At 45.9% G+C, this 17,770-nt stretch overlaps 1 protein-coding gene across 5 annotated transcripts in view; it reads right to left on the bottom strand.

Moving 5' to 3' along the window:
- The window catches only part of ARMC9 (armadillo repeat containing 9), a 142,458-nt gene that overhangs the window by 13,950 nt on the left and 110,738 nt on the right, over positions 1-17,770 (bottom strand). For 4 of the 5 annotated variants that reach the window (XM_084779167.1, XM_084779168.1, XM_084779165.1 and 1 more), the window contains exons 22-23: positions 16,914-17,053; positions 4,030-4,156 (exon numbers count right to left, since the gene is read on the bottom strand). In XM_084779167.1, coding sequence (XP_084635293.1) covers positions 4,030-4,156; positions 16,914-17,053 — 267 coding nt within the window. The remainder of the gene's footprint in view (positions 1-4,029; positions 4,157-16,913; positions 17,054-17,770) is intronic. The other variant, XM_084779166.1, reaches the window with a different exon arrangement.

Raw genomic sequence — 17,770 nt, 5'->3', positions numbered from 1 at the left:
AGTATTGGTGTGCACATGTGTGAACTCTCAGTGTGCATTAGACATCTGCCTTCACCCAGTGAAGTAAGCTCTACTTACTATAAAGCCAGTGTTCAAACGTTTCAAATTTTGGATTTCAGACTGGGTGTGGCCATCCAGGAAGCAGCCAGTGTTTAATCCAAGGACCAGGCAAGCCCCTGTAGTTGGGCCTGAGTGCTAACTGGGGCAATACCTTGGCCCAAATGCATTTATCTATTTTGTGGGCATGTGTGTAGGTGTGAACACATGGTGGCCTGTGTGCGGAGGTCAATGACAATGTGTGGCAGTCAGTTCACTCCTTCTACCATGTGGGTCTTGGGATCAAACTCAGGTCGTTAGGCTTGGTAGCAGGTGCTTATAAATCATGGATTCATTTTACTGATCTATTTTGTTCTTGAAGTTTGGGACAGCATCTTGCTATGTAGCCCAGGCTGGCCTTGAGCTTACAGCTCAATAAATGTTTTTTTGTTTTTTTTTGTTTTTTTGGTTTTGAGACAGGGTTTCTCTGTGTAGCCTTGGCTGTCCTGGACTCACTTTGTAGACCAGGCTGGCCTCGAACTCACAGTGATCCGCCTGCCTCTGCCTCCCAAGTGCTGGGATTAAAGGCATGCGCCACCACACCCGGCTAATAAATGTATTTTTAAAGTCTGGTCATCAGTGTTTCCCCAGTGACTTAGTGCTTTGTGATTTAGTGATTTGAAAGAGCTGGTAGAAAGAAGAAGACGGGGCTGGTGAGCTGGCTAAGGCAGGAACCAATTCTCCAGAGTCGCCCCTTGACTTTCATACATGTACCGTGGCAAACGTCCCAACTGCACATATGCAAACTAATTATGAATTTTTTAAAAAAGAAAAGAGAAAGCCAGGCATAGTGGCGCACGCCTGTAATCCCAGCACTCAGCACTCGAAAGGCAGAGGCAGAAGCAGAGGCAGGCAGATCACTGTGAGGTCCTGAGTTCGATTCCCAGCAACCATATTGTGGCTCACAACCATCTACAATGTGATCTGATGCCCTCTTCTGGGAATGCAGGCAGAGCAATGTATACATAATAATAAATAAACCTTAAAAAAAAAAAAAAGAAAAAAGAAAGTTGTTCCATGGAAAAGGAAGAGAGGACAGTGAGTTTTGAACTTTATTTCTGGTTCTCCAAAAAGCAATTTGATGGCAAGCCTAGGTCTTGGAAGGTGAAAGGAGCCTGTGTGGCAACTGTGTCCAAATGCCCCAGAGCTGGGCCAATGGAGCAGCACTGGCATTCAGTGTATGCAGGGCTGTGGCTGCCCAGACACTCCACTCTTCTGGGATGAGGTACTCTCCCCACCCCAAAGATGGAGACAAATGCTCTCTTCAAAGCTATGCAGACAGCCGGGTGTGGTGGCACACGGCTTTAATCCTAGTACTCAGGAGGCAGAAGCAGGCGGATCTCTATGAGTTTGAGACCAGGCTGGTTTACAAAGTGAGTCTAGGACAGCCAGGGCTTCACAGAGAGACCCTATCTCAAAAAAAAAAAAAAAAAAAAAAAAAAAAAAAAAAAAGCTATGCAGATAGCCATGCTTTCCCCTTGTCTCCTACGTACTCATCAAACATTCTGCTAGCCAGGCATCAGAACACAGCGGCAGTCGCCCACCTGTGCAACCTCTGAGGACAGTGGGTATCAGCTGTGGCCGGCTGACAGCACAGCTGGTCCCTTGGTTGTGGGAGGGGAGTGCTGCTGTCAGGGTGTGGCCTGTCTTTGTGGTCAGGTGGGAGGGAAGGGTGCTTGGCTGAGGTCAGCCCAGCAAACAAGAGGTTGGGAGTAGGCAAATATTGTTCCCTGAATGGCCAGTGGGAGGAGGGGGAGACGGGACACTGTTCACTTCCCTCTTTCCACCTTACTCTTCCTCACAGGAACCCCCACACTTAGAAAGAGCTCTGTTCTGTGAATGGCACGAAAATGAGGGCAACTCCAAGGGGCAGCTTTGCCCAGTAGCTTGGCGGGCCAGCTGGGTGTTGTGAGGGGGTATTTCCAGAAGAGCTTTGTGGAGGTGCCCTGCCAGTGTGAGAATGGCTATTTTGGGGGGTGGGGGAGGTTGTCTTGAGTGGTGAGCTTCGGAAATGAGCTCAGCATTTACAGGAAGAAAGAGGCCCCAGCACAGGAAAGGCAGACTTGGCACAGCTGAACAGCAGGAGAGGACCTATCTGGTATGCGACCAAGTAGGCAAAGTGAAGAGACTGTGGTTTAGGTCCCCCACCCCCACTCCTCGGGTTCCTTAATTTTGATCCCTACCCTCACTGTAGGAGACCCAGAACCAAGGAGCCCCTGAGCTGGTGGGCACGCTCCAGTTTCCTAGCTCTGAGAGAGAGCGAGAGAGCAGGAGGGTCATGGCCGACTAGCCAGAGGTAGAGCTGTGCACTGCAGACACCATGGAGAGGGGCTTCTAGACACCACTGTGAGATGGGGGTTCTGCAGACCCTGCTGTGGTGCTCACTGAAGGCGTGGGTGGAAGCATCTCCCAGTCTATTAGGAAGACGGGCCATGGAAGGCCCATAAGGCTACTGCCTCATCCCTCCAACGTAGTCTGACAGCGCATGCTCTCTCAGCACACTCTAGCTTTACTTCAGTGCTGAGATGCAATCCTCCCTCTTGAAGCTGCTCTGCCTGCAGGGCGTATGTGCTCAGGAGGACTGGAGAGCCAGGAGATGGATAAGACAGGTCCCTCCCTGAGGTTTCCTCAAGTCTGAAGGGGCTGTGAGCGCTCAGAGAGGCATGTTTGGATTGCGCAAGACAGTAGCAATCCTTTGAGGACCTGTCTGTCCATCTGGCGGTAGTTGGTCCTACCCGAGTCTTGTCGATGGAAGCTATGCCTCCATTTACTAATGTTATTCTCTCCACCTCTCTCCCCTCCACCACTCCTTCTGTAAAAGCATAGCGCCTGCTGCCACAGATCTCTCATCCCTGAACACTCCAGCAGCTTTCCTTCCCTTCCTTTCTTCCTCCCTTCCTTCCCCCACCTCTTCCCTCACCTCTCTGTTTTCGCGGTCAAGTCTTTTTATGCTGCTTAGGCTGGCTTCAAATGCCTGATCTGCCTGCCTCTGCTTCCTGAGTGTGAGGATTATAGGTGTGCACCCTCAGGGTTTTTCCGTGTAGCCTTGGCTGTCCTGGACTCACTTTGTAGACCAGGCTGGCCTCAAACTCCCAAGGATCCACCTGCTTCTGCCTCCCAGAGTGCTGGTATTACAGGTGTGTGCCACTGCACCTAGCTGTGGCTTCTTAGCAAGTCTTGTTTTTTCTTTCTTTTTGTCCTTTTTTTTGTTTTGTTTTGTTTTGGTTTTTGGCTTTTCGAGACAGGGTTTCTCTATCTTGGCTGTTCTGGACTTGCTTTTCTAGACCAGGCTGGCCTTAAACTCAAATGCACAGAGATCCATCTGCCTCTGCTTCCCCAATGCTGGAATTAAAGGCATGCGCCACCACACCTGGCCTTCTTAGAAATTCTTAAACTATGTTCTTAGTGCCAGGAGGATCTCTGCAGGTTTAAGTGATATCCAGGCTAGCTAAGGCTACACAGTGAGACTCCACCCCCGCCCTACCCCCACCCCAAAACCAAACCAAACTAAAACCAATAGAATGAACATCTTCTCAGGCAGCAGGTCCCTACTGTGCCTGGGCTTTGACACACTGATGCCCACTGAGTATATTTACCATGTTTCGGGCCCCAGAGAAGCCTCTTTCACTTCTGTTGGGGCACAGGAGCACCCAACTCTAAGGTACTGTATATTGTTCAGGTGGTGGTGATGCACACCTTTAATCCCAGTGCTCAGGAAGCAGAAGTAGGCAGATCTCTGTAAGTTCGAGGCCAGCCTGGTCTAGAGTGAGTTCCAGGACATCCAGGGCTGTGTAGAAAAACCATGTCTCTTGGTGGGGGTGGGGGTGGGGGTGGGGGTGGGGGGGCAGGGAAGGATGCTGTATATCCAGCCTTTAGGAGCTGACCCCAGGCACCTGATGCCTAAGTGGGTTACCAGGACTCATGACATCCTACCTGGTGCTGTGTCCACTGCTTGGGTCCTGGGTCACCTCCCTTGGCCAACTGGGGACTGCTGTGGGAATCAGGCGAGGCTCTTGATGTCCAGCTGGTAACCACTCTCTCGGCTTGTGATTTGTAACTGCTGAGGAGAAGAGAGACCCAGTACATACCTGCCCTGGGCTGCCCAACCACGGCAGGTGCGACCTGAGGCCAGTGCACGCCGGCTCCCAGCTCGTTCTTCATGGATGTGGGCTTATTGGCCTGCAGCTCAAGATCTTGTGGGCAAGGGTCACAAAACGGGAGTTGTTGCCCACTTCCTATGTAGCCTTCTGTCTCCTCTCTGCCTCTGGGGAAGCCCACAGTCATGTCTCCCTGGGCTCCTGGCCACACCTTCGCACAAAGCCTGTGCTTCAAGTTGCTAAATCTGGCAGCGTTGCATGTATAGAAATGGAGCTGGGGATTTATCCTGGCTGAGGAGACACCATCAGGCTGAGCCCTCAGTGTGCTCACAGGCTAGCAAGTGGTCATAGCCACGTTATTTCAGGCTGCCAGGACACGTGAACGTGCTGAGCTTCTGTGGAGGCCTGGAGCCAGGCCCAGGCTGTCTCTGGTCAGTCACTGTCGGGATGGCACTATGACATGGCACTAGGCTTGCTGATGCCTTGATCCAGCTTCATTCTAGTCTCCACATAGAAAACACCTCTGTTGCCTGGTGTGGTGGCGCACATCTGTAATCACAGCACCTGGGAGGCAGAGGCAGGTGGATTACTGTGAGTCCAGTACAGCCAGGGCTACACTGAGAAACCCTGTCTCAAGGCAGGGAGAGAGAAGAAAAAAGAAAGAAAGAAAGAAAGAAAGAAAGAAAGAAAGAAAGAAAGAAAAGAACCTTTCTCCCCATCCCTGAGGGGTGACTAGCCAATCGTTTTATTTTTCTTTTTTCCCCCTAAGACAAGTTCCCCCTGGAACTTGTTCTGTAGACCAGGCTAGCCTACAGAGATCCACCTGCCTCTGCCTCCCAGAGCGGGGAATGCTGGGATTAAAGGCATGTGTCACCACCTAGTCAATCTTTTCATCTTTAAATTTTCTCTTCTTCACTCTATATTAAATATAAAGGAACCTGCCCTGCATTTTCCCTCAAATTCAGAGCAAGAGACTTTTTATTGACCCAATCAAGGAATCCATTGCTGGTATACAATCTAAAAGGTCTCTAGTCTATCTAGGCCTAGAATTTTCGGCTTCTGACTCCCTTCTCTGAGGGCCCATGGCTGGGCTTGTTCGTGCTCTCTGATGAGTGTGCTTGAGTGAGGACCAGGGAGACAAAGGCTTGGCACACCGAGTAGGATCTGAGTGGATGCGCACTCCAGTGATGCTGGCCTTGCGCCAGAATACCTCCACTCAGAGCTTTCCAAGGCTACCACGCTTTCCATACCACCAGGGCAGGAAAGATCTCCTGGCCCCAGGCTTCCTGGAGTCAGGGTACGAGGACAGCGCAGTGCCAGCGGGAGAGAGGAGCAATAGCGTGCTCTCTGGAGCCCCTGCTCAGGCTTTCCTTCTGTCCTTCCTGTGCTAGTTGGTCTCTGTTGTTTATTTTTTTATAGGTACATGTGTGTGCCTGCATGTGTATGCTGTGTACCATGTGTGTGCAGATCCCTTCAGAGGTCAAAGGACAGCTGATCCCCTGGAACTGGTGTTTACAGGGGTTGGTAAGCCAGCAAGTGGGTACTGAGAATCCAAGCCATCTAAGCCAGTTCAGTTTTTTGTTTTTCTTTTGAGACAGGGTCTCACAGGCCTAGCACTCACTATGTAGATCAGGCTAACCTTGAACTCAGAGAGATCTGCCTGCCTTTGCCTCTCAGGGCTGGTATTAAAGGTGTGCACCACCACCACTTCAAGCTGGTGGCTAGTTTTGTGTTTTGTTTTTCCAGACAGGGTTTTTCTGTGCAGCTGAGATCAAAGGCGTGTATCACCACTGCCTTAGTTTGCCTTGGTTAGTTTGAAGTACCAACTTGGCAGTCTACAACCACTTGGGAAGGGAGTCCCAGTGTAGTCTAGATCAGGTTGGCCTGTAATAGGAAGACTCTCCCACTGTGGGCAGAACCATTCCCTGGGTAGGGTATCCTGGACTGTGTTAAGAGTGCAGAAAACAAGCTGAACACTGGCACACATGCATACTGATGGCTCTCTGCTTTTGTGTGTATAGGTGTGATATGACTGGCTGCTTCCAGTTCCTGCTTCCTTGACTTCCCTACAATGACCCAATGATAAATTGTGAGCCAAATATGCCACTTTCCCCTTAGGCTGTTTTTGCCAAGGTATTTTACTGCAGGAATTCCCATCACATGCTGCACTGTGGACTCTGGGGTTCCAGGTAAGTAAAACGGGCCCATGGACAGATCCCAGATCTGGGAGAAAAGGCATCATGAGTGCATACTGGCAGCTTCTGGGACAGATGGACAGGTGTGCCTCCTCTGTGGCAAGTCCATTTCAGACAGTGCTGGGCACCTGAAACCCACATCTACTCACCTGTGGGATTTTTTTCCTCCAGTAAGACCTTAGGATGTAGTCATCACTGGGCCTTATACTCGCTTGTTTTGTAGACCAGTCTGGCTTTCAACTTGTAGCAATCGTCCTACCTCTGGCTCTGAGTACTGGGAACACAAGGATGTGCAACCACACTGAGCCTAAGCAGTGTACGACTGACATTCAAGTTATGTCTTGGGGGCTGGGGAAAAACTCTCTCAGGCCAATTAGTGTCCAGTGGGGAGAAATGAAACAGAAGACAGGATGGGCCAGGGAGAGCTTGACCCACCACTCCCTCAGGCTCAGGCTGATGAGAGCTGCAAGGTGTGGGGCCGGAGGCCGGAGGCTGGCAGGTTAGTTAGGAGGCCCGGAGGCTGACAGGTTAATTAGGGGGGCCGGAGGCCGGCAGGTTAGTTAGGGTTAGTGTACTGTGGCTGTGGATGGGCCAGGTTGAGAGATGGTAGAGGAAAGGTGAAGAAACAGCACAAATGCAAACCAAGGCCTCAAGGACACAGCCGAGGTCTGGCCAGCAGGTGATGAGAGAGACACGGCTGAGGTTTACTGTAATGGCTGAGGTTTACTGAAACGAGGCCTCCATGGAAGTGGGAACCAGTGGGGAGCTGGGGATCCAGGCTGACTGAGTGAGCAGGGACAGGGGAAGGGGCTGCCACTTGGAATACCGTCCAGCGCTTGGAGCAGGACAGCACATCTGCCGCAGTTCTAAGTGGCCTCAGGGCCAGGACCCAGTACGCAGCTGCTGCCATACTAGGCAGAGGCCCTGGGACCTTCTCCTAACTACCAAGGCAGAGAGCCCCAATGGGCAACCACTGAATTCACAGAAGAAACTGGAATTTACTAAGGACGAAACTGACTCATATTCACGTGTATTCTCTCTCCTCTTCCCCTCTCTCTCCTCCTGTCTCACCTTCCTGGACAGGGTCTGTGTGATCAGGTTGGCTTGGAACTTACAGTCCTCCTGCCTTGGCCTGCAGGGTGTGCAGAGACGATGTGCCTGTGTCACTACACCCATGGCCTGAAGTCAGCTGTTCTAGATTAGTAAATATCTATATTGATTGTGGCAACCGTCACCAACACCACCTAGCCATTGCTATGTATAATGGGCTCAAGTACTCCAACTCCAACAGCAGGATGAGTCTACCCAAAGGATAGGACCAGGTGCTGGGGGTGTGGCTCAGTGGTACAGCACGTGACTGGCATGTATGAGGAGCACAAACAAAGCACGTCCAAAGAGACCCCCATCCTTGGATCCAAAGAGACCCCCATCTTTGGATCCGCAGAACCAGTAGGCATCACTGGATGGTTGCGCTAATTGATCATGGCATACATAATAAATAAGACGTACAACTGCATACGCAGGCCAGATACCCAAAGACCAGTAATTTGGCTATAACCAAACAGACCCTTGCGTGCCCCCGAGTCACAGGGACCTTCCTTGGTCCAGTGACTAGCTGGTTCCACAGAATCTGGGCATGGAAGCCTTGACCCCAACCAACTGTGAGCTAATGTTTCTCTTCCTGAGATCTGACTTTACTCTGTAGCGTTTCCTATTTGAATGGAGATTGTGACTATTATTTTTATTTTAATTATTCTTGCTTTCTATAATTCTTCAAAGGAAAAGGCTTTAGAGAAAAAATTACAAAAATTTATAGATTAGACTGAGGAAAATGCTAGAGTATCAGAGACAAAGCAAAATAAAAAATACAAAATTTGGAAACAAACCTTAGAAGAGAAGTTGGAAAGACTTATAACTAAGAATAATAATACTGAGAGAGAAGCAGAAGAAAAAAGGCTAAAACATACAACACAACTTTGTAACAAGACTACAGGGGAGTCATTATTTGTTAAAACACCAAAAATGATTTTCCCAGCTTTGATAAGGGAACTACCAGGAGGAGATGAGGAAAATCCACAAGCTTATCAGGGTTTTGATTGGCAACCTATAGATATATAAGATTTAAAAGTGTTTAAGGAGGCAATAGCAGGTATAGTTTACACTCACCATATGTCAAACAGGCACTTAATAACTGGGCCACATGGAATTCCATAATTCCAAAAGATATTTGATGACTGCCATCGTAGAGCTGGGTTCCCAATTACAATGGCTGGCACGGTGGAAAGATGAGGCCTCAATTATGGAGCAACAAAATAGGACTAGAGGCGTTGATATTGTCAAGGATCAGTTACTAGGTGAAGACCCATATTCTGAATTAAGAGTACAGATTACCCTTGATGATGCTGTCTTAGATCAATGTCGAACAATAGTCATGCATGCTTGGGACAAGACTGAACAACAGGGACAAACAGAATCATTTACAAAAATATACTAAGGTTCAAATGAATTGTTCACTGACTTTTACAGAGATTAACTAAAGCTCTGAATAGAACCATAGCAGACCCAAACACTAGAGAAATTCTATTTTCATCTCTAGTTTTTGAGAATGCTAATGCTAAATGCAAAAAGGCTACTAGACCCTAAAGGGCAAAATCTGCACCTCTTCATGAATGGATTAAAATTACTATAGACATAGAAATAAATACTCATGATTCCATAATAGTTGGACAGAAGACATTAAAACACAAAATTTTCATTGTTGTGGCTGTAAAAATTCAAATCATTTCCTAGAGGATGATGAACAAACTATTTCTATAAATAAATTATTCCATAATGGAAATTCAGGGAAAAGAGTTCCTATAATATGGAAAAGGTATGGAAGGAATGGTCATGTGGCCATGAATGTAAGGCATCCAAAGATATCCATGGCAATTCTTTAATTTTGGGACACTGATAAACGGGCTATGCTCAAGGCCCAACAAAAACCCACATGAGCCATTTGTTTCCTACTCACCAAGGTCTGGTAAGACAAATAGGGCTACTGAAGACTTAGAAAACTCATTTAATGGAGATAAAAATGCTTCAAGGGATAAAATAAGATGTGATGAAAATACCAAAACCAAATATTTTGGCAAACTACTATAAATGATAAGAGGCCAAAGTTAAAATTATACTTAGATGACATTGAGATTGAGGGTTTACTGGATACTGAGGTAGATGTGACAATAATTTCCCTAGATTCCTGGCATCCAGTTTGGGCACTTCAAAAGGTATCTACACAGTCCCTAGCGATTGGAACATTGTCTCAAGTAAGACAGTGTAAGATGGCTTAAATGTACAGGGAAATAGGAAAATTAAGGCCACACATGGCTGATATAGACATAAACTTATGGGGAAGAGATCTGTTACAACAATGGAAAACCCAAAGTAACATCCCTCGAATTTTGGAGACAAGCCACAAAACAGGTGATACTCCTGATTAAAAAAATTATTAAGCTGGGCGTGGTGGCACACACCTTTAATCCCAGCACTAGGGAGGTAGAGGCAGGCGGATCGATGTGAGTTCAAGGCCAGCCTGGTCTACAAAGCAAGTCCAGGACAGCCAAGGCTACACAGAGAACTCCTGTCTCGAAAAACAAACAAAAAAGGGTTATCAAAGACAGCGACAGACTGTCCAGGCTGTTCATAAACAAGATACAGCAGGAGCCGACTTTTCTACCTTATATTGGGGAACCACTGCTAAGGAAACACCTACAGCCTTGCCACTAAAGTGGTTGACTGACCAACCTATTAGGGTTGAACAATGGTCTATGTCTAAAGAAAAATTACAGGCACTAGAACCACTAGTCCAGGAACAGCTGGAGGCTCAACATATGGAGGACTCCAACAGCCCTTGGAATTCTCCTGTATTTCCTATCAAAAAGAAATCTGGAAAATGGAGGATGTTAATAGATCTCAGAGCAATTAGTAAAATTATTCAGCCAACGGAAACTTTATAATCCGGAATACCATTGCCTTCCTTGTTACCTAAGAGAAGGCCTACTATAGTGATTGATCTAAAAGATTGCCTTTTCACTATTCCTTTACATGAACATGATAGAGAGAGGTTTGCTTTCTTAGTACCTACTTTTAATAGACGCTGTACAATAAAGAGATATCATTGGAAGGCTTTACCATAAGGAATGTTAAACAGTCCTACTCTGTGTCAATATTTTGTGCAACAGCCACTGGAAATAATTTGTAAGAAATGTCCTAAATCCATAATTTACCATTATATGGATGATATCTTATTGGCTGATTCTGATTCGGGTATATTAGAAAAGAGTTATGGTGAAGTAAATAGAACCTTGCCTTGTTGGGGGATTACAGATTGCTCACAAAAAAATACAAAGAGGAGATCCTGTTGATTATCTAGGATACAAAATAGGCCTACAGGAAATTAGACCACAGGAAGTTCAAATCAGGAGAGATCAATTAAGAACTCTTAATGATTTTCAAAAATTGCTGGGAGATATTAACTGGCTGCAGTCCACAATTGGCTTAACTACCCAAGAGCTAGATAATTTATTTTAAACCTTGCAAGGTGGTAAGGACTTAAATAGCTCAAGAAAATGATCAACTGAAGCTAAAAAGGAATTAGCTCTGGTAGAAAGGAAATTACAAGATTCATATATAGACCGCCTTGATCCAGAGAAGGCCTGTATTTTGGTTATTTTTGCCTTCTACTCATTCTCCCACAGGAATTCTTTGTTTGTTTTGTTTTGTTTTGTTTTTCGAGACAGGGTTTCTCTATGTAGCCTTGGCTGTCCTAGCCTCGCCTTGTAGACCAGGCTGGCCTTGAACTTGCAGCGACCCACCTGCCTGTGCCTCCCGAGTGCTGGGATTAAAGGTGTGCGCCACCACCCCTGGCTCTCCCACAGGAATTCTTATGCAGAGGGAAGACTGTATCTTAGAATGGATATTTTTACCACACAAACAAAGTAAAAAATTAAAAACCTACATAGAAAAGGTTTCTGAATTAATTATAAAGGGAAAAATGAGACTGCCAGTTAGCTGGAATAGAACCAGCTGAGATTGTGGTACCCTTTACTAATGCTGAGATTGCCTCATTATGGGCAGACAATGAACATTGGCAGAGAGCTTGCAGTGATTTTTTTTTGGGAGAAATTAATAATAGATACCCCAAAAGTAAATGACTTCAATTCATAAAAGAACTAATTGGATTCTTCCTCGTATAGTAAGGAGGATTCCAATTTCTGGTGCTTCTACACTTTACACTGATGCCAATAAATCAAAAAGAGCAGGTTATAAATCAGGAAATATAAGTAAGGTAGTTAAGGGTTCTTATGATACAGTTCAAAAATCAGAATTGTATACAACTCTGTTGGTGTTATCAGAGTTTCAAGAATCTCTCAATAGAGTAACTGACTCTCAGTGTGCTGAAAGAGTTGTTTCGAATATAGAAACTGCTGACCTAATTCAGGATGATTGTGAATTAACTTCACTATTTATTCAATTACAACAAATGATCAGAAACAGAAACCATCCATTGTTTATAACTCATATAAGATCTCACATGGGCCTACCAGGTCCTCTAGCACGAGGTAATGATAGAATTGATCAACTATTGATAGGAAGTGTGTTAGAAGCTTCAGAGTTTCATAAAACACACCATGTTACTAGGAATTTTCTATCATTTGGCAACAAGCCAAGGAAATTGTGAGAAAATGTCCAAGTTGTTCTTTATATAACCAAATTCCATTACCTGCAGGAAGTAACCCTAAAGGTAGTCTAAGAAATGATATTTGGCCGGGCGCGGTGGCGCACGCCTTTAATCCCAGCACTCGGGAGGGAGGCAGAGGCGGGCGGATCGCTGTGAGTTCGAGGCCAGCCTGGTCTACAAAGTGAGTCCAGGACAGCCAAGGCTACACAGAGAAACCCTGTCTCAGAAAAAACAAAAACAAAACAAACAAACAAACAAACAAACAAACAAAAGAAATGATATTTGGCAAACATGTATTTCATTTTACAGAGTTTAGTAAACAAAGTATGTGTGCCATACTATAGCTACATATTCAGGATTTCAGTGGGCAATGGCTTCAAGTTCTGAAAAGGCTGGTTCTGTTATTACACATTTATTAGATGATTAGGGGCATACCTAAACAAATTAAGACTAACAATGCTCCATCATATGTCTCTAGTAAGAGGAAACATTTTTTAACATATTATAACATAAAACATATTACAGGTACTGATTTGTCCTGTGGGACGAGACACATCATTTGTCCCACTCTCCCTAGCCCCCAGGCAAGAAGGTATACTACATAATCCTACACAGGACAACCAGTCATTGAAAGATCCAATCGTACTTTAAAAGAAATGCTTGTCAAACAAAGCGGGGTGTCAAAGACACCCAGAGATACAGTGCATAATGCATTATTGACTTTGAATTTCTTGAATGTTAATGGACAAAAAACAATGGCTGCAGAGAGACATTGGATTTTAGAAAAATCTGCTGAGTTAGATCAGCCTGTCTACTTCAAGGACATCCTGACCTCAGAATGGAGAACAGGACATGTGTTGCGATGGGGCAGAGGTTTTGCATATTTCATACAGGAAAGGAGAACTTATGGGTTCCACTGAAACTGATAAAAAATAGTTAATGACAGAGGGAGACCCCCTGAAAATCTGGCATACACTCCTAATATTAACATAATGGAGAAAAAGACAGGCTGATCTTTGTGAGTTCTAAGCATGACCCCTGCTGATAAAGTACTTGCAGAGACAGCCTAGGATTTAAACTGAAAAAATTTTCCTTAAACTTACTATGTAAGTTCCTTTTTCTTAACAATAGATTATATGTCCTTACTGATCTAAAGGATGGATACACATCAATGTTAGGTTTACGTAAGGAAAATGTCACTGTTCTAAAAAGGCCAGCCAATCTCCTTAAAAGTGGAGCTTCCATTGGGAGAACTGGTGCCAAAGGGTAATTAAGTGGCCTAGGAGATAGATTCTGTTGGTCTATGTAAGGACCAAGGTTAGACTGGGAGACAGACATGTCGATAAGCCTTTGTATGCTGAGTTGAGGTGTCACTGCTCTGTCAGCGGGTTTATCCCTCTAAATGTGAGCTACTTTCACGGGGTGGGGGTGGGGGAACAGGTGGTGGTCACACCAGATGCAAAAAGACACAGAGGACTTACAGGTGACAAAGTACAACGTCAGCCTAGTTAGGTCCCAAAAACTCAAAGGCTACAATTCATATTTGCTTAAAAGGTGGAAGTGTCTATCCCTAATGGAGAGAAAGAGTGAGACAAAACACCCCCAACAAAAATAAAAACCCGTGCACAAGATACCTAGGGTAAGCTTAATGCCTTTTCTTTTGCTCAGGGCAAAACCAGCTTGTCTCTAAAATGGGATATATTTTCTCAGGAAATAGGTAGTGGCCTGGCATATACATCAGGTGCCATTGAGCCTAGAGAAGGACACTTAGAACTATACAATCTTGTTTTGATTTCAATTAAATAATGATAGTATGTTTTTTTGGTATTGGTAATATTATACTTCTTCTTTGAAAGAGGTCAAAATGAAACAGACCTGGATCAAAGAGAGACTGCTAACCTAAATCAGTCTATAGGTACATGAATTCAAACTACAGAACCAGCCTTGATTGTTCTGTGCATCCTGCACACCTCACACATTTATAGTTTTAGAACTGTATAATGCTTGTGAGAACTTATATATTTTCAGAACAAAAGAACCAGACACTGATGCTGGATCAGACCCGACAGGATTCATCCTCCAGCATGCTGAGATGCTGACATCCTGCGTTCCTCATGTTCCAGCCACAAGTGCTTCGGTTGCTGTTCGTCATCAGAACAGAACAGCTCCCAGGACAGCTTTGAAGAAAGCTCCTGATTCCAATTGGTCCAGCATTTCAGACTGCCCCACACAGGACTTTCTTTAAGCCTGAATTTCTCAATATTTAGAGACTGGACCACAAATGCTTTCTCTAGCTTGTTTAACCATTTTCCCATTTTTATTTGGGCCCCTACCTAGGTATTATTTATCTCAAATCAGCCGGAAGAAGCCTTAAAAAGAGAAAAGCATCCCATTTCCCTTAAGGTGGAGTTGGGTAAGGTTTTGAGCTATGGATGTTTATTTCCATTGGGAGTTGGTTATGTTACTATTGGTCTTATTCAGAGAGAGAACGAGCTAGGACTCAGGGATTTCTCTCTGAGAATATAGAAATATATTGGGATGATAGGACAAAGGTAGATTATTAAATCTACTCTTCAACTTAAGGCCTTATTTGTTACTCACAAGATTATTTTTAATTCATTGGTATAGAATTTTGTATATGGATTGCTTACGGAAAGCATACATAGTAAGACTTACAACTGCATACGCAGGCCAGATACCCAAAGACCAATGACTTTGGCAAAAGTTCTGAAGCTGCCCATAACCAAACAGACCCTTGAGTGCCCCCGAGTCACGGGGACCTTCCTTGGGTCCAGTGACTAGCTGGTTCCACAGAATCTGGGCATGGAAGCCTTGCCCCCCCAACCAACTATGAGCTGATGTTTCTCTTCCTGAGATCTGATTTCACTCTGTAGCTTTTCCTATTTGAATGGAGATTAGGATCTTATCTGCCCTGCTCAAAATCCTTTCAATTTCCTTTTGAAAATTAAAAAGAAATACCCTGTATATTTCTGGTTCAAAATGTTTCCACCATCCCCCCCCACACAACCCCCAGCATCTGAAAAATACTTTTATGCCCCACCAGTTTCTGTTTAACTCCACCGCTGGGTGCTTCAAAGCACATTTTGACCTCAGGGCTGGCTGTGTGCCCAGCTGCACATTCTGACGCCATGGAGCCTGCTAGCACATGGCTGAGCCTCAGCCTGAGACTCCAAGGTACTGAGACTTGGGCATAGGTCTGTGTTGGCTGGTTCGGATAAGGTCGGGAATGTCCCGAGGGTTCACCTGGCAGTGTGTAGGTGATGAGACCTGTAGAGGTGGGGGGTCTAGAGCAAGGTGATTAGTCAGGGAGGTGTCACCTCCTAGGGGAGGATGTTGATGTAGTTACTGTGGGAATCTCAAAAATGAATCTCCGTAAAAAATCAAAAGAACAACCCTGGCCCTCCCTGCTGGCTTCTTGTCTTGCCATATGCTCTGGATCACTTGCATGGACGTGGTGTCATCTTCCACGCTATGACACAACCAAGGAGGCACTCACAGGAGGTGGAAGCAATGGGACCATTGGGTCTTAGGTTTCCTATGGGAGGAGGGTCTCTGCACTGTGTTTTCAGTGCTTGAAATCTCCTTACTGCCTTGCCATGGGCATTCTTATAAATGTTGAACCATCTCCTGTAGCCATGTGATGATAAGGAATGTTCCCCAATTATCCCTGATGGGCTAATAAAGATGCTGAAGCCTGTGACTGGGCGGAAGAGAGGTAGGCGGAGTTTAGGTTTCTGGGCTTGGGGTTGAGAGACCACAAGGACCAGAGGAGAGTAGCAAGCAGAAGATGTAGCAGGAGGAGAGGAAGCTGGAGAGAAAGGAGATGCCATGGGGCCGGATGGACAATGAGCACACAGCCATGAGGACAGACTGATGCACAGAAGCAGCCCAGACAGGGCGACGTATTGGCAGGTAATGTGGGATGTGTAGCTGGGAGATAACAAAACAGCTTAGAGGGTTGGTTTCTACCCAGTTCCTGTGCAGAAGGCACATTAAAACCTAACAAGTTTCTGTGTCCTTATTTTATAAATTAGTGGGTTAAGGAGTAACTGCCACCACAATAATTATACGAATCCAAGTAAATATTAATAATCATTTTACAGTTTCCAGCCTCCTGTGAACTAAATGACCTTATTTTAAAACAAAGTGCCCAGTATCTCCAGGAGCTGCAGAGATAGTAAAGTGTTCGTTCTGAAAACATGGGCACTGGGTTCAGTCGCCAGCACCCACATAAAAACCAGAGTATGGCAATGTGCACCTGCCGTCCCCATACCAGGGAGGTAGAAATGGCATGGTCTCTGAGGTGTGCTGGCCAGGCAGTCTAGCTGAATCAGTGGGCTCCAAGATCAGGGAGAGACCCAGTCTCAAGAAGATAAGATGGAGAATGACTGAGAAAGACACCTACTGCTGACCCCGGCACACACAGAATCAAGCACTTGGCCACAGGCATTTGTTATAGCCATGGAGAGTAGGCTACATCAGACACCAAACTGAAGCCCGCATTAAACCTAGTTCCAGCAGCTGCTAGATGTCATTGTATCATTGAAATCTAGACGACCAGCCCTACACCAGATCTGGCAGTGTGACTGGAGGCCTGTGGACTTCTGTGATGCAGGACTGTGACTGAGGCTAGAGCTGGCTTCCCATGAGCAGGCATGCACTTGCAGGCCCTGCTGATGCTTCACTCGGGTTCTTGAGCCCGGAGATAGGGCTCAAGGTGGGGTGGGGGTAGGGGGGTGGGGGTGGTACTCAGGACCGGCTTTGCAGCCCCAGAGTTCTTACATGAAGAAGATGTGCGATGACGCCCAGCAGCATCAGGCTTGCCCCCTCTGCAGACGTCTGGCTGAGTAGCTGGGTGGGCCTGCAGGCAACCGTTTCTGGCTTGTTGGGCATTCTGGGGAGAAATGAGATGGTCTCCCAGCCTGTAGAAAAACATGAAACACCCAATAAATACAGAGAGCTGGGAGGTATCTGATAGCTGACTGCTGGGTAGCATCACAAGGAGATGCAAGAAGTGGGTGTTCTGAGGTTCTTTTGGGAAATGGGCGTTTGAAAAAAAATTATTTTTGCTTAGTTTTGCCTTTTTAAATTAAAAAAAATGTTAAAATGTTGCTTTGATTTAGTGTGTGTGCAGGCACAAGTGTGGAGGTCAGAAGACAACTTGGAGCAGCTGGTCCTCTCCATCTCGCCATCACGAGAATCTGGTGACTGAACTTAGATCATCAGGCTTGGCCATGAGCAAGCACCTCTACCTGCTGCTTTCCCCCCATCCCCTTTTTCTGGTGTTTCTTTTCCAGACAGCGTTTCTCTGTGTAGCCTTGGTTGTCCTGAACTCACTTTGTAGGCCAGGCTGGCCTCGAACTCACAGAGACCTGCCTGCCTCTGCCTCCCTGAGTGCTGGGATTACAGGTGCATGCACCACTGTGCCTGGCCTAAACTACATTTTTCCCCTAAGCCATTTTTGAAAAAGATTTATTAATTTATTTTGTATACAGTGTTCTGCCTGCATGCCAGAATGGGTGGGGCATTAGATCACATTATAGATGGTTGTCAGCCACCATGTGGTATTGAACATAGGACCTCTGGAAGAGCAGCCAGTACTCTTAACCTCTGAGCAATCTCTCAAAGCCCCTAAGCCA

The sequence above is a fragment of the Acomys minous genome (assembly GCF_964271855.1).
Source record: "Acomys minous genome assembly, chromosome: 4".
Classification (NCBI taxonomy): domain Eukaryota; kingdom Metazoa; phylum Chordata; class Mammalia; order Rodentia; family Muridae; genus Acomys; species Acomys minous.
The sequence above is the reverse complement of the archived record's forward strand: the minus strand, read 5'-3'. Positions and strand labels throughout refer to the sequence as shown.